Source organism: Recurvomyces mirabilis (assembly GCF_035927965.1).
Source record: "Recurvomyces mirabilis strain CCFEE 5264 chromosome Unknown scaffold_14, whole genome shotgun sequence".
NCBI classification, from domain to species: domain Eukaryota; kingdom Fungi; phylum Ascomycota; class Dothideomycetes; order Mycosphaerellales; family Teratosphaeriaceae; genus Recurvomyces; species Recurvomyces mirabilis.
In genome coordinates this window covers 708005-723266 of record NW_027041948.1, presented here as the reverse complement: position 1 = coordinate 723266, position 15262 = coordinate 708005, and the positions used below count along the sequence as shown (strand labels likewise).

At 53.8% G+C, this 15262-nt stretch overlaps 7 protein-coding genes across 7 annotated transcripts; 2 read left to right on the top strand and 5 right to left on the bottom strand.

The window, feature by feature from the left end:
- Positions 1–596: 596 nt before the first annotated feature.
- PCF11 (mRNA 3' end processing factor) lies at positions 597–2767 on the top strand (the record flags this gene model as incomplete). Its single annotated transcript, XM_064838625.1, has 2 exons — positions 597–782; positions 857–2767. The coding sequence occupies 2 exons, from the start codon at positions 597–599 to the stop codon at positions 2765–2767; spliced, it is 2097 nt and encodes a 698-aa protein (XP_064694079.1).
- A 309-nt stretch (positions 2768–3076) lies between these two features.
- Positions 3077–5057, bottom strand: LTS14_005926 (uncharacterized protein; the record flags this gene model as incomplete). The annotated part of the gene is made up of 3 exons (XM_064838624.1): positions 3077–3939; positions 4000–4586; positions 4651–5057. The coding sequence occupies 3 exons, from the start codon at positions 5055–5057 to the stop codon at positions 3077–3079; spliced, it is 1857 nt and encodes a 618-aa protein (XP_064694078.1).
- A 651-nt stretch (positions 5058–5708) lies between these two features.
- Positions 5709–6980, bottom strand: LTS14_005925 (uncharacterized protein; the record flags this gene model as incomplete). The annotated part of the gene is made up of 1 exon (XM_064838623.1): positions 5709–6980. One exon carries the CDS (start codon positions 6978–6980, stop codon positions 5709–5711), a length of 1272 nt encoding a protein of 423 aa, XP_064694077.1.
- A 242-nt stretch (positions 6981–7222) lies between these two features.
- CWC21 (RNA-splicing factor) lies at positions 7223–7783 on the top strand (the record flags this gene model as incomplete). The annotated part of the gene is made up of 1 exon (XM_064838622.1): positions 7223–7783. One exon carries the CDS (start codon positions 7223–7225, stop codon positions 7781–7783), a length of 561 nt encoding a protein of 186 aa, XP_064694076.1.
- A 610-nt stretch (positions 7784–8393) lies between these two features.
- Positions 8394–8987, bottom strand: LTS14_005923 (uncharacterized protein; the record flags this gene model as incomplete). The annotated part of the gene is made up of 2 exons (XM_064838621.1): positions 8394–8779; positions 8834–8987. The coding sequence occupies 2 exons, from the start codon at positions 8985–8987 to the stop codon at positions 8394–8396; spliced, it is 540 nt and encodes a 179-aa protein (XP_064694075.1).
- Positions 8988–9835: 848 nt separating this feature from the next.
- On the bottom strand, positions 9836–10782 carry LTS14_005922 (uncharacterized protein; the record flags this gene model as incomplete). The annotated part of the gene is made up of 2 exons (XM_064838620.1): positions 9836–10370; positions 10433–10782. 2 exons carry the CDS (start codon positions 10780–10782, stop codon positions 9836–9838), a joined length of 885 nt encoding a protein of 294 aa, XP_064694074.1.
- Positions 10783–11530: 748 nt separating this feature from the next.
- Positions 11531–13645, bottom strand: TPK2_1 (cAMP-dependent protein kinase catalytic subunit; the record flags this gene model as incomplete). Its single annotated transcript, XM_064838619.1, has 1 exon — positions 11531–13645. The coding sequence occupies one exon, from the start codon at positions 13643–13645 to the stop codon at positions 11531–11533; it is 2115 nt and encodes a 704-aa protein (XP_064694073.1).
- Between the last annotated feature and the right edge of the window lie 1617 nt (positions 13646–15262).

Here is a 15262-nt window from a genome sequence, read left to right as displayed (position 1 = left end):
GCGACGAAATTCGCACCTATCCGGACGTCCCTCCTCGATCGCGCTCACGATCATCATCTGCTTACGGTACGAGCCTGCCAGCTGGACGGTGACACAGTATTCGAGCATCCTCGAGCCTGACTATCTGGAATACTGCTTACGGCATCTTCTTTCAGCTGATCTAAGCCTTCGGGTTTACGAACAAGACATCATCAACACGGATCCCAAGTACTTGGTAGTCTAGACAATCCAGTAAGACCGGTAGTGGCCAGGGAGTGTTGAAAGGAAGGAGAAGAGCTAGGCTTTGACGGGCGCCGCGCCTAAGGAGGTGCACTCGCGTGGAGAGCACGACACGGCGGACGTTGGATGTTTAGCTAGTCTCTAGTCATACATTTGTGGCTTCACTTGCTGCTGCTGTTGCATCTTCACTGTGACGGTGTGCCACACACTTGCACTCTGCTTGAGCTGGCATCTTCAAGGTCTTCAAAGCAAGCAGTCCAGTGGTGGTCTACCAAGCCCAGGCAGCACCACCGCATCCCTGCTCGCTCGAGCGGCCTATCTAGTCTTGACTGCTGTGTACATCGTGAAGTACTCATTGAACGTCGCGTGCTCCAACAATGTCTGCTAGATCGCCGAGAAGCTCGCTTTCTGGCAGCTCAGATGTCGCGCTTGACTTTGCCGAGTCTCTGAAAGATCTACAGCAAAACAACAAATGGGAGATCTCGAATTTGACCACGATAGCTCGCGAGAGTACTGAGCATGCGCAAGCCATCTCGAAGGCGCTCGAGGATCATATCAATACGGTGAGCAGCGGGCTTGTCACGTGACTGATTGTTTCGCGCAAGTTAGGAAGATTTCGACTGACGCCATACTACAGGCAGCACCAAGCAAGAAGCTTGTGGCACTATACGTACTCGATAGTATCGTCAAGAATGTCGGCACGCCATACACAGTCTACCTCGGCAGCAATCTCAGTTCTACCTTTTTCAACGCTTACCGACTCGTGGATCCACAAACTCGACGAGCCATGGAGAGTCTTTTCCGAACCTGGAAAGAGCCCATACCTGGAGCACTGGATAGACAACCTGTCTTCACGCACAAGCAAACCAGCACAATCGAGAACGCGCTCAACCAAATCAAGGCAATGGACGTCAAGCGACAACCGCCTATGCAAGCGCAGTATGGCCAGAGGCAAGTCGCCACCCCACCACAGTTCAATGGCCAGTTTGCAATGCCTCAAATGCCTCCGCAACACCAACAGCCAGCGCAGTACTATGCTCAGCAGCCCACACCTCAGCAGTCATGGCCTCCCGCATATCCACCACCAACTCCACAACATGTTCCGGTAGCACAGCCTCCGCCATATGTGGATGTCAATTCGCTCAATGCCGACATCGCGTCTCTAATCTCTCGAATACAGGCTAGACTTGCCGTGAATCATGGTGATCAAGGCCTGTACACACAATTGCAAGCTCTTCAACAGTTGCAACAGCTTATGAACACTGGTGCTGTGACTGGCCAAGCACTTCAGGACGTCAGAAACAAAGTCAGTGGTCTGGCTGCAGCCGTGTCACCATCTGTTGCACCGACACCACAGCCTCATGCGCTCGCACCGCAGTGGCCACCAGCACAACCGACTCCACAGCCGTTCCAGATGCCGCTTCCTGTTCCACAGCCATATCAGCCACCTCAGCAAGTCTCACTACCTTTCATGCAGTCGCAAAGTACTGCTGCACAACAGGCGCCTCCAGCTCTCTTCCCTCCCGGCGCTCTCAATGGTCTACAGGCATTACTCGCGAGTGGCAACAAGCCGAGCACGCTACAAATGCGTGTCGCCGCGCCAATCCTGCAAAACGCTTCTCACAATCAATTGAGCAACGTTCAGAACAACATCGCGGCAGCCCCACCAAACAATCCTACCGACTTGCTCGCAGCTCTTAGCAAGAGTGGCGTGCTGTCCTCGCTGGTCCCTCCAAGAGCCACTCCCTCAACACAGCCACCAGTGGTCTCTGCGCCTCCACCACAGTCGACAGCATCGCTCTTGCAATCGCTCTCGTCCATCTTCCCACCCTCACAGAAGGGCACACCAACCTTGCCACCCGCTCAAACAGCTGGTCATGGTAGACCAAGAATCCCGATGACGACGGCCGAGCTCAAGGTCTTTCGCCCCGAGCTCGTCCGAGCACTCTACGACGACCAACCAAATCAGTGCAGCACATGCGGCCGCCGCTTCCTCGCCACCGAAGAAGGTCGAGCAAAGAAGCAACGACATCTAGACTGGCACTTCCGCACCAATCAACGCATGGCCGACCCAGCAATCAGTCGAGGCCAGCACAGACAATGGTTCGTAGATGAGTTCGAGTGGATCACACTCCCCGAGTTCGACCCCTCCACAGCCAGCGCCACCGACACCGTAAACGGCGCAGCAGCACAAAAGAAGAGACAGAAAGGGCCACAAGACCAGTTCATTCGCGCACCGGCTGGTGTGACACGATTCACGTGTTCGATCTGTCAAGAGGAGATGAAGAGTTCGTATTCTGATGAGCTGCAGGATTGGGTGTTCATGAATGCTACATACTATAATGGTAAACCAGCCCATGCGACTTGTGTGGAGGAGATGAAGCGGCCGTTTGGTGGCGCTGGTGGGAGTGGAGTTGGCGCCTTGGCTGCTGCGCTGTCGGGAGCTGTGGGTCAGAGGCAGAGGAGTAGTACGCCGGAGAGTGCGCTGGGGAAGAGGAAGGCGGAGAGTATACTGGCGGGGCATGGGTCGAAGGTGAGGAATGGGTAGAGATAAATGCAAGGATTGGAGTCTAAGGACTTACTTGTGCCGGCGGCCGGTGTTGCGGTGGGCACATGACGATTGTTGAGTTCTACGGGACGGAAGGCCATACAAGTAGCTGTGTCCATCAAGGGCACGAGTGCCCATCAGTAAGCCTTGGTGTTATCCGCGGTTGAGGGTCTCACGTCTATAATAAATGTACCACGCCCAACATCACTATCATCACGAAAACATCCTGTTATCTAGCACGAGTCTGCATGCAACGCCAACACTGAACTTATATCGGAACATCTCCTATATGTCTATCCATCTACTATCTCATCCTCGTGAGTCCCAATAAAAGCCCACATCGTCTCTACTCTCCACGCTAGCAACAGCACTTCTAAGATCCGAGCCCATTTCCTCCGGTCCACTACTCAGAATCTCTATCGTACCACCAACAGAGCTAGCCCGCTCCACGAAATCGTGCACAATTTCTGGCATCGAGGGATGCCGGCCATCCAAGAAGCCGATGGAGAAATGTGTCGAAGGAGTGAGCAGAGTGCGTAAGCTCTTATCACTTAAAGAGCCATCGTCTTCGGATTCGAGCTCTTTCCCCGTCCCATCAGGGGCGAGCTCGGCTACCTCACCACTTTCCCGTGTGACAAAGATGCGGACCCGCAGATTCTGGGCCTCACTCATCCTCGACTTGAGCTCCGCCAGCTCAGACCCCAGCCATCGTAAATCCTGTGCCCGCCTGACGATCCACACGAACTCGATCGCGAAGCGTGGTCTCAGCTGCTGCTTAACAGCCTCAAGGACAACCGGTAGAGTGAAGGTCACACCCGTACCACCAGCAACAGCCAAAACGTTCTGAGCTTTATAGCTGGGAAACGCTTGTCCATACGGTCCACATAGGATTACAGGAACCGTGGCGTTATCTCCAAGAGAGGCAAGACGAGCCGTGATACCCTTGCGGACTCTGAGAAGATACGTGTGATGCTGGATTTTAGCGTTCGGTCCGGGTTGAGAAGAAGGCGTGAAGGGATGACTCTGCCAGATACTAAGGCTCGGAAAGGTCAAATGAAAGTGCTGTCCGGCAAGCCAAGGCGAGTGCTCGTAGTCGAAATCCAGACGTACTACGAGATCATTGGGTGTACCGAGTAGCCTGACGTGAGCTTGAGCGCAGTGGAAGCCGAGATCTGTTTCCTGATGGTCAGCAAGCCAACCCCACGTCCTACAGAGCAATCGCAATAGCCTACCTCGACCCTTGCCCTCGCGATAATGAATCAACATCGTCCTCGCCACCCTCGCCACCTTATCCACAACCACCAACACCAAGCTAGCTACAACCCAGCACCAAAGCTTGTCCCAATGCCCCCAGCACGCGCCAAGATAGAAAATAGCCAACACCCAGTGCGTGACCTTGAAGAACTCGTACCCAAACCACCTGATCGCCGTCTTGGTACTAAGCACCACCATAAGCGTAAGCAAGAACATAGCCACACATCCAAAGACCATGTACATCTGTCTAATGAACTCTCGGTACACACTCGGCTGCGGCTGGTACAATTTCCCTTCCACAATGGTCCATCCGATAGTATGAAGAGCAGCTTGAACGAAGATGATACGTCCAGTCCAACGATGGAGGAAGTTAAAGTGCGTGTATGGTATGCCCGTCATTACAGAGAGCAGGCTCTCGCGCATGCTGAGCAAGACAGTGAAAGGCGTGAGAGCGAAGGCCAGAGCACCGATGCGGTCGGAGAGGCCGCCAAGACCTGTGCGGGTGTTGTGCCGAGTGGAGGATTTGATCGGGGTGAGCCAGGTGCGGTAGGTGATGCCTACGAGACTGGAGAGGAGAAAGAAGAGTCAATTGGTGTCTGGAGAGATACATGATACAAGAATATACGTACGAGAATATGAGCAGATAAGCCAGGAGGATGACAAGAATCAAGACTTGCAGCCTCGAAGTCCTGCCGAACAGCCAGCGGGCGGGTGGATCTTGCAATAGCCACCTCTGTCTCCATCGTGCCAACTTCTCACAGACCCCTCCAACTAGTCCTCCGTTTCTCGACCCACCCATCCGCCACCCTCTCGTCCAGACCACCATGACAGCGATCCCAAGTAAGACACCCCATAGAATGAAAGTGTACAGCATAGAGACATCATGCATCCAGTAGACAGCATCCAAATACTCGCATGTCCCGCGGTCCTTCATACAAGGCAAGACCCGAGAAGGATAACCCCAGTGGAGTTCCAGAGTCGTATTCGCTTCGCCATGGTCCTGGATATGGCGCGGCGAGATCGAGGTGGTATCCATGATAGCGATGGAAAGGCGAGACCTCCTAATGTTTGGGTTGGAAGCACAGTCAAGACGACAAACACCCTCCCGATTGATGTTGAGAGAGAAAGGCATGTAGTTCGATCCAGATGCAATCGTGCCAAGTCTTGCAAAGTGGATACGATGAAGTAAATGGGGCCTTGGCAACTTGCTCAAAGCCACGCATCAAGACCTAGACTTCTCGTATGCTCGGTACATCTTCGGATCTTCATCCAGGCCATGATGAGCGCGGATGTGAGTCGATATCGATATGCTGGTGCCATACCTTCCTCATCCCCGTCTCAGGAGAGCATAGCCGTTTTCTTTGACGTTTTTCGGATCGGCAATTCGCCACTCGGTCCGCGATCAAGACCCGCCTAGCTTTTGACCGAGCGGCGTGAGAGCCTAGCGAGTGATAGTGCATGTCCAGTACTGATAGAAACGTCGACGCAGGTTGCTAGAGGGCACAACATGTGAGCGACGTCGATCCCTGCAATGTCCACCTCGCGTGAGTATCTGTGGAGTCTAATGAAAAGAGCGTCGCTCCAGATCCGTCCGGGCGAGAGAGTAGAGTTCGTAGCCATCATCGTAGTGCCACGCAAGTAGCTGAGGATCGTGACATACACATCGTAAGAATATTGTGTAAACAGCTCACTCACCACCACTGCTCTCCTCCTCCTCTTCCTCCTTCCGCCTCCTCTCAAGCACCCCCTCCCACTCCCTCGCAAACTCCCTCAACCCCTCCCCACTTTGACTAGCCTCCACCACATCCCTGGGCAACTTATGCGCCGAATACTTAGGCGTATTGAATTGGAAAGCCTCTGGATCATTCCTCCTGACAAGTCTGAGCTCCGGAAGCCAAATCTCCTCATCCACATCACTATCGCTAGCACTCCCCTCGCTATCGGACGATAGATCCTCCTTAGCAGCCTCCTCTCGCGCCTTACGAAGTGCTTCCGCGACAGCAGGATTATTTGGGTCGGCGAGCGCTAGCCTCACGAACCCACCTTCAGGAATACCGTCGTTCTCCTCGACAGGCGGCTCTGGCATGCCCAAAATCTCCATCCAAGAAAAGAGTAATGGGTCCGTCCTCGGGGCCCAAGGATTCACATCCACCAGCCAAACCCTGGTATACGGATCCGGGACGTAACAATCAAAGACGAAGTTCTCATCGGGAAACGAGTCACGCAGTCGTAGGTCGAAGAATGACTGGATTTCGCTTCTGAGTTTCCCTTCCATCTTCTCCAGAAACTCGAAATGATTGAGGTCTCGTTGGCAGATACAGAGGAGGCGTCTCGCTCGCACAAAACAGCGGAACTCAACCGAGGGGTTCATCTGGAAGGATTTGCGGAGGACGAGGTGGAAGGGGATTGTTTCCTGCCTCATCTCGTGGTCTCGAGCAGGCGCAGTGTCGTCGAAAGCGTGTTCGAGGTCATGGGTGATGAAGTCGGAGGATTTAAGGAGGAGGTAGATATCGTTCGGCGTGCGACATTCCATGGTGTTCGCGTTCATCCAGGTCGCATCTCTAGGAGCGGACCAGTTCAGCTTGGGTACCACTTTGCCCCCTAATTCTGCGATTGTTCGTCTGATGGTACTGTGGATGTCGTGCCAGCCTTCTAGGATATCTATGTCTTCATCCTCATCTTCGTCATCATCCTCAGGTGCGTCAGAGGAAGAGAAGACGCCGCTGTCGCTGTCCCATTCTACTTGTTGGTTATCGTTCTCATCGTCGGGCAGGATTATGCCATCGGCACGGAGATAGTCGAGGAATGATTTGTTGAGGGGTATGAGGCGGGATTTGGGTGTTATTGCTTTGTACTTCGGCCACCAACTGTGGTAGGAACAATTCATGATATGTGATCGTGTGATCGGTGGGAAGGGCAGAGTTGTTGGTGGGGTTGAGGCATTGGCCTCGTCGTCCATTATTGCGGGCATCTTCGTCTACTATGTTCTTCTGGGTAGAAGATGTGAAGAGTGCAGGCGAAGGGGTTCAATATATAGAGACTCCAATGTTGCTCGATGTGCATGACTCGTTGACACTTTTCACATGCAAAGGCTTCCTTCACGCTGCTGTCTTCAACTCCCCTCTTCTCTTTTGCACATCCGATCTAAAGACGTTATCCTCACCTCAGCAAGCCACAGAACTCGAGGAAAATAACGCCACGATGACAGAAAACGTCGGCCTCACCACCCCCCGCGGCTCCGGCACCAGCGGCTACGTCCAACGCAACCTCTCCCACCTCCGTCCGCGTGACAACATCCAACCCTATTCGAAAGACACTGACAGCATTCGCCACCGTCAACGCCAACCCGACCAGGAAATTCTCGAACACGACCGCAAACGGGAAATCGAAGTCAAAGTCTTCGAGCTACGGGACAGACTAGAAGACGAAGGGGTAGACGAGGATGAAATAGACGACAAATGTGAAGCCCTACGCAAAGATCTGACCAGCAAACAACGACCGGGCGATGGTGGTGGACCGAATGCGAGGAAGCTGAAGAGCCATCAGGTTCACGAATTGGCCAAGGCGAAGATCGAGGAGAGTGAGAAATTGAGGCGGGCGTTGGGGATTAGTAAGGATTATGAGGAGGGGAGTCATTGGAAGAGGCAGGAGGAGCGGAAGGTGCAGAGGGAGAGGGAGGTGGCCAACGGATCTGAGGGGAGGGATAAAGGGGCGGAGCGGGAGAGGGATGATGGGAGGAAGAGGGGGCGGGATGAGGATTGAGGGGTTGTGAGAGTGTCATCAGCATTTGACGCATTGCTGGCCACTGTACTGCTCCATGGCTATGTCTAGTAGTCAGACCCAGGCCATCTGCTCTCTGAGTTCCAATTGGTGGTTAGCCACACTGCTCTGGACTAGGCAATATGCATCTTTAAGGCTTCTCCTGAGTACAGGACCTTGGTCAATATATTCCAAGACACTACTGCACGAGACCAATGGTAAGATGGCTTGGATCCGCCACCACCTTCTCCTTGAGCAACAACAACTCATCCACATCCCACTGCGCCCAGAGGAATCTGGAATCACAGCGTCAGCATAATCCATCACAGCTCGAGCACAGGAAATGGCATACCTTCCATGCAAAAAGCTCGACTTCTCCCCCGCCAGCCACTAAACACCGAAAGTCAGAGCCCATCACAACCTCACACACGCGGTCAAACCAAAGACCAGCAAACACTTACAGTACAAAAATGCGCCGGCAACTTAACATCCTCCCACACCAACGCCGCCTCGGGGATCCCAGCCCCCTGCACTAAAGGCGTCCAAATAGCGCCCGGATGCAAATTAAACACCCTCACCTCCTCCGCCTTGAGCTCGGAAGCGAAATGCTGCATCACCTGCGCAAAAGCGGCCTTGGAAGATCCATAGCCGACTTGATTCGGAAGCGTAATTTGGCGGAGCCGGAGGTGATATTGATGATTGTGCGCGGACCAGTACCGCCGGTGGGCAGCGCAAGGAAGGCGTTGACGAAGTCGAAGGAGGCGATGACGTTTGTGGTGTAGATTTGTCTTATTTCGTCTGTGGGGAGTTTGGTCGCAGGGACGAGGGGATGGGTGGCTGTTGCGGAGAGCACGAGGATATCAACTTGGTGTAGCTCGGCCAGAATCTCCTTCATACGTGCCGAATCCACGATCGAGGCCTGGAACGTCAAGACCTCGGTATTTGGGAAGGCGGCGAGTTCTCGCTTGGCCTCCTCCAGAACACTTGCCGTCCGCTGGACTAATGCCAACCGAGCTACACCCGCTTCTGCGAAAGCCTGGGCGGTGGCTTTACCGATCCCGGTTGCACCACCAGTAATGAGGACGGTCTTGCCATTGCCATCGAAATGCTTGGGAGAAATGCGCTCGTAGGTATCGGTGTGATATATCTTCGTCGGCCTAGGTTGCTTACGGAGGAAATTATCGCTGTCTGGGTCGCTGTAAGGCATTCTTTTACTCGACTTGCGGTGTCGTTGTCCACGTGGGTGGTTTAGTGTATCTGGTAAGCAGGTGGCAATGGAAGGACGTCAGGCGGATTGCGCATGCCACTGTCCGACTGAAGAGGCCTTATATACGATGATGCCAAGCACTACTCGCGTGTCGCTCGCTTTCTTTGCTCGCTGGTGGTTGGTGCTGCCGCTTACGCACTTCTTAGGCTTCGTATATATCATCCACACGCATTATCAATGATCTGCTTGCATAACCATGCATAAACCGAGCTTGGCATGCATAAACACACTCCTCTGGAAACACGATTAGTCAACCCAGGAGGTGCACGACGACTTTACCTATGGCTCCCTCAAGCTAGTCGCGGGCATTGGAGTTAAAACACGGCTGGTGGTTTGTCAAGCTCGAGATGGTCACGTCTGATGTGCAATTGCCGAGTCAGCACATCCGCACTCGCTCGTTCAGGCTCACTTGCGGTGTGCTACAGTATGCGAATGCGAGTGGAGAAGAATGTGAGAATGTACGCCATTGAAACTTGTCTCTTGAGGTCCCCGAGAGCGCGATCCCGTTCCTTCAGCTGCTCTCTCCTCATTGCCTTGGCGCTAATGTTACAATATCATCCGAGGGCTAGAGAAGTGGCCCTCGTTCCTCCAATTGGGGAGCCACTGATCTTGGATGCTGTAATTCCGATCATGTGGTACAGAACAGCAAAGCGAGCTGGGACTGGTCGCCCTCATACGTGCAGACCACCACGATGATGATGACGATGATGATGATTCTTCAACCCCTCGTTCTTCGTCCACGGGCCTTCCAGACCACTTCCCAACCAACATAACTACACCAACGTCTCTCACCTCGCATACGTAAGCACAAACACATCCCCATCATCCTCATCCATATCGCCCAGTAGAATATCAAGCATCTCCCACCCTGTAATCTCATCCACCGTCTTCCTAAGCAATCGCCACTTCTCACCACCAATGATACTCACATCCGCACCCCTCTTCACCTCACTCAAGGACGCCACAGCCAGATGTTCTGGCGTGATGCCACCCACATCGCCATCATCATCCGATGCCTCCACGAGCCTAGGCTGGTTCCGAGTCTTGATACTCACGCTCCGCATAGGTGGGTGCGTCATGAGCATCCTATCGCACGACCGCGGGAAAGCATTCATTGTTGGTGCGTCACTATAGCTGTAGATCCGCCCCGCGATGTAGAATCGACAAGGATACCTCCTATGATCGAAAGAGACAGGCTTGATGGTATAGTGCCTCCGCGCCAGAGCCCATGAATCCGGGTTGCCGAAGATGCGAGCAGGTTCCTCCGGGAAACATTCGCCGTACCATTGCCGCTTGAAGAGCTCTGCGTTGCACTCGGCAGAACTATGGAAACGCCAGGTCCATTAGCCTATACTTCTGGAAATGCTCGCGGGGGAAAGACCTACGCAGGAATGAAAGGGTTAGCTATCAGCCATGTTGAGGCGCGACCTGTCTTATCGCCACTGTGATCCTCCCTCTGCTGCCGCTGCTGCTGCTGCTGCCGTCCCTCCTCCAGGTCCTTCCCCCAATCCCCCGTATCCCACGCAGGCCTACCATCCCTCGAGGGATGCGGCGACCAGACCATGCGCAGGGAAGAATGCGGGCGAAGCCAAAGCGCCTGCTGGATCTTCCCGGAGCCCAGGATGGCGCGATCAAAGGTCAGGCAGACGCAGCGAGCGAGCAGCAGGCTCCGTAGAGGCAAGTAGAGTAATATCTGTTCATGTAGCTCGGCCGGCAGGTCGAGGAGATGAGCCATGTTTGAGCGCTGAGGTGATCATGTGGTTCTAGGCGTCGTGGTGGTCTCTCCGGGTTGTAGCAGTGCAAGGTTTTCGACGTGTGTAACGGTACCGGGACTCGATTTTTGCCAGAGGGGTGTTGAAGTTCGACAAGGCTGATTGAAGCCCACAGAAGCTTGTGCTTCGAGGGGGTGAGGTTGTGGCTGCCTCATGACATGGCCAGCCTTTCGACATCAGCAACATCCTAGAAACGTCGGCTAATTCAGGTCTTATAATCACATGTCACCACAGCAACACTTTAAAAGGTGAGTGAACCATGATTGAAGTGGGTAGATCTGCATTAAACACGCATCTCGTCCTCCGATGGAGGAACAGATCGAGAAGTCGCGCCGCTATAAAGCTAATACTACAGATAGCGAGTCCGGCTCAAAGTTTCTCATCCATGCTGCTCTCCCATGCTGTTGGTTTCCTGCCCCGTATGTGCTGAAATTGGTATCGTCCATCCCTTCACCATCACCGTGCAGCAAGCGCCATCCATTCCATCCGATTCCCAATGACCAAAGGGGAAAACTCCTCCTCTTGCCAGCCAGCACCATTCGGCTTGCTCTCTTTCTTGCATAGATACATACTGGTGAAGCAGAGACAAAACCAAAAAAGGAGAAGAAATCCAAATCAAGCGCCAACCAATTCCTATAACCTTCAGCATGGTGTGAGATAATTCTGAGAGCCGAACCACAAGTGGAGCGCACTGGGACGATCCGCCATGTTCTACACATGGAAATCGCGCCAGCCTCCAACCCACTCCATATCATCGCCGTCGTCGTGATCTAATTCAATATCAAGGAAATTCTTATCTGTCTTGTTGGAGTTGCGTAAGTGATGCGTAGCGCTGTTCAGTGGGGCCTGCGCTGGGGGTGCTGGTGGTGATGGTAGGCCGGTCCTGCGTGCCTCGGGCGAGCCCATGTGCTCGCGCCAATTGTCTGCTCGTGCCCAGGCGTCGTTGGTCGGGCTGGGGTCCTTGCGTTCCCAGAGACGGCTGTTATTGACGGAGGTGGAACGCAAGCGTTGTGGGCTGGTTTGGCGCCATGTACCAGAGGTGGCACGCTCGCGGGAGGGAGTCTTCTGTTTCTTGCCACTGCTGAAAGACGTCAGACCAGCGAATTTATCGGTGTACTTCGACCTGATCGGCGTCGGTGCAGCAGGAGTGACGACAGGAGCAGATACTACCGGTGCTGCAGCAACAGGCACGACTTGCTCGGCACGAGCACGGCGAAAGTTGCCAAGGACAGCCCACTTGTCCATGATAGATGCCGAACGCTGCTTGGGTGACTGAGACTGGTCGCTCTTCTTGTCGGCTTCGACTAGCTGTCTCAGTGGGCTGGCAGTGGCCGTACGTAGGTTGGCATCCACTTCAATCAAGCCCGGGCGAGGTGTGACGCTTCCACGGTCCTCCTCGCGAATGGATTTGAGACGAGGAGTGCTGGGTTTGGCGGTGTCCATGCGCTCAATGTCCATGCCGTCGAAAGAGACCCGCTCTTGCTGTTCCATCTCCTCATCTTCATCCCATAGGTCACTCCAGCTCTTGGAGAACCCATTGCCAGTAGCACCATATGGCGATGAGGTTTTGTTGGCAGGGCGAGAGAAGCTGATGGGCAGCGAGCCGACAAAGCTGGCCAAGGGCCTCGAGGCAACCGACTTGATCGACTTGGCAGATTTGTAGGACATGCCGAGACCAGAGTCAAGGTTGGAGGACAGAGATGCCTCGTCGGTGTCGACATACTGCCATTCGGAAGACTTGACAGAAGCCGGGAACATCTCGGACTCCTCGTCACGGATAGTGGAGAGTTGTCGAGAAGTACGCTGAGGTGTCTTGAGTACTGTAGAAGTCCAGGGGTACTCATCACCATTGTTGGGACTGGAGATAGATGGCGTGCGCAGAGGCTCACGAGCCGCTGTGGCCACGGGTGCCAGAGGAGGTGGTTCGGCAGAGCAGAAGTCATCGAGCGACTCATCATCAGTCGTGAAGCTGACGGCATTATTCAGTGCCTCTCGAACCCCAGCTAATGAACGGTTGGCAGGGTCCAAGGCCATAGAGTGCACCAAGACGTTGTACGTGTCCTGCGACATATTCGGGAAGACGTCGAACAGGCTTTGGCGGTCACGAGCAAAGTCGGCAAAGAGTGGATCCTTGGGAGTGGGCGTCGCGAACGGATTGCGCTGGAAAAGGACGTTGAGCAGCACGATGCCAATAGCCCAGACATCTGCCGCAGCTGGAGAGTAGCCGTACCCATAGACTGAAGCATCAAACTGCTCTGGAGCCATGTAGCGATCTGAGCCAACAGCAAACTCTGTCGACCAGGTATCGGTGGTAGCCAGACCGAAGTCACCAAGCTTCATCGTGCCGTTGGCTGTCAAGAAAATGTTCTCAGGCTTAATGTCGCGGTGGTAGACGCCATTGGTGTGAAGATGGTCGATAGCGCTGACGAGCTCCAGCATAAAGTCACGAACATGTCCAGTCTCAAGTGGGCCACGTCCGACACGAATGGCTTCGTAGAGGTCGCCATTGCTGCACAACTCCAAGACCATGTACTGGTGGTTGTCTGTGTCGAAGTCGTGCACAAGGTTGACAATGTTCGGGTGGGTAGTGAGGTGAGAGTGGATGGCCAGCTCCTCGGAGCGTTCGTCGATAGCAATAGCGGCCGGACAGGGCGACTTTTCGGCGGCGCCTGGCTTGGTGATGCACTTGATGGCTACGTCTTGGCCGGTGAGAGTGTCACGAGCAGCGAAGACCAAGCCGAAGGATCCATGGTTGAGTGGTGAGGTTGTCACAAACCGATTGCCGAGAAGCTTTCCTTGTTCGAAGCCATCTCGCATACAATCCATTGAGCAACGTAGCACAAAGTCGATGGGTGCAGGCGATGGTCAAACCAAGTGTGGCTTCGCGGCAAGGTACAGCTGCGAAGTGTTGACTCGGGTGACTGAGGTCCGTTCAGAGAAGGTTCGATTTAGTTCCAGATGCAGAAGGCGCGTGAGGCAATTCTAGGCAGGCAGGCAGGCAGGCGGGTTGTCCAAGAGGCGTGACCAGGAAGCTCGCAAACTTTTGGTAGTGTATAGGCAACAACTGTGCAGATGCTCTTTCTTGACAAAACCAGGCAACTCCGAAAGACAAGCAGCTCAACTCTCAACCTCCGTTGATCAAAACTCCGATCCAAGGTAACAACAACGCTCGCTTGCTTGCAAAGATAAGTTTAAAGAGATGTAAAGAATGTCGTTATGTTCATGGGTACAGGTGTAAGTATGTCCAACGAGAGGAGTTGAAGTAGATGAGATCTCAGATCTGCTGGCAGAGGATTCAGCCTAACAATCGAGGGGCGTAATATCGTAGCTGGTGGGAGTCGTGATTGCGTTAGGATAGTGAAAGTAGATGTCGCAGTATATGATGACAAGTATTAAGTGGGGTCGTATGAGTCGTAGGTAGGTGATGTGCCTGAAGTTGCAAAGGTGTCAAAGCCTCATCAATGGCGTCTGAGAGCTAGGTGTGCAAGAGGCTTGCTGGTGGGTGTTGTATGAGTGGTGTTGTGGCAGGAGGTGTTTTGGCAGCCGGTCCCGATCAGATGACGACGCTCCCCTCCCGAGGATGCCGAGAGCTGATGATGTGAGAGAGTAGCGGGTTATGGTATGGAAGCCCGACTGTTCCGACTTTTACATCGAAGAGCTCAAGTGGTGTGTCGTATGGTGATTAAAGTCGTAGGTCGAAGTGGTAGCGTAGTGAGTCCTGGTGTTGCAAGACTGTCGCCGGGCCAGAGAAGGAATGCGGTAGGCGCGGGGCAGAAAGTACACAAGGAAGGAGCAACACACAGGGTGTGTTTCGAGTTGGTGTGGCAGAGATCGGTAGAGTCAGTTCAGGTAGTCGATGGCATTCAGGGAAAGGATATACAGCGGTTATGGGGTAAGGTGATGGTTGTAGCGGTGTGGTATGCAGAGAGTCGAGTTGTGTTGACGGGCAGTAGTGGGAACCTGCTCGGAGGCAAGCTGACGCTAGTCGGCTTGATCTATTGGTCAAGCGAGCCCTTGGTGCTATATATGCAGCATGGCCCGTGCTAGAACTAAACCTTGAAACGGAATGGCCACGTTCTGCCAACTTGGAAGCGCATGATCAATGAGGTGATGCATGTTGTTTCTCTACGATTCTACCGTGACCTTACTATCGGTGGAAGGCGTCATGTTGACCTTGATCACGGCTCTATATCTGAAAGACAGCTGTACGCATGTGCCCTTTGTATGACGAAGGCTTATTACCGATATCGGGAGCACGCGATAGCTGATGATTCGAAACGGGCGCCTCGAGTACGTACTCGGCGGCTTTGTGCAGTCGACTTGAGCGAGCAACAAGCTTCGAAACATCTGGCAGGCTGGGGCAACTCTTACCAAAGCAGCGGCTTCTTTCATGGACGGACAGGGGTGTGCGATAGGCGCTGTAAATCTACAGCATGCGCTGTT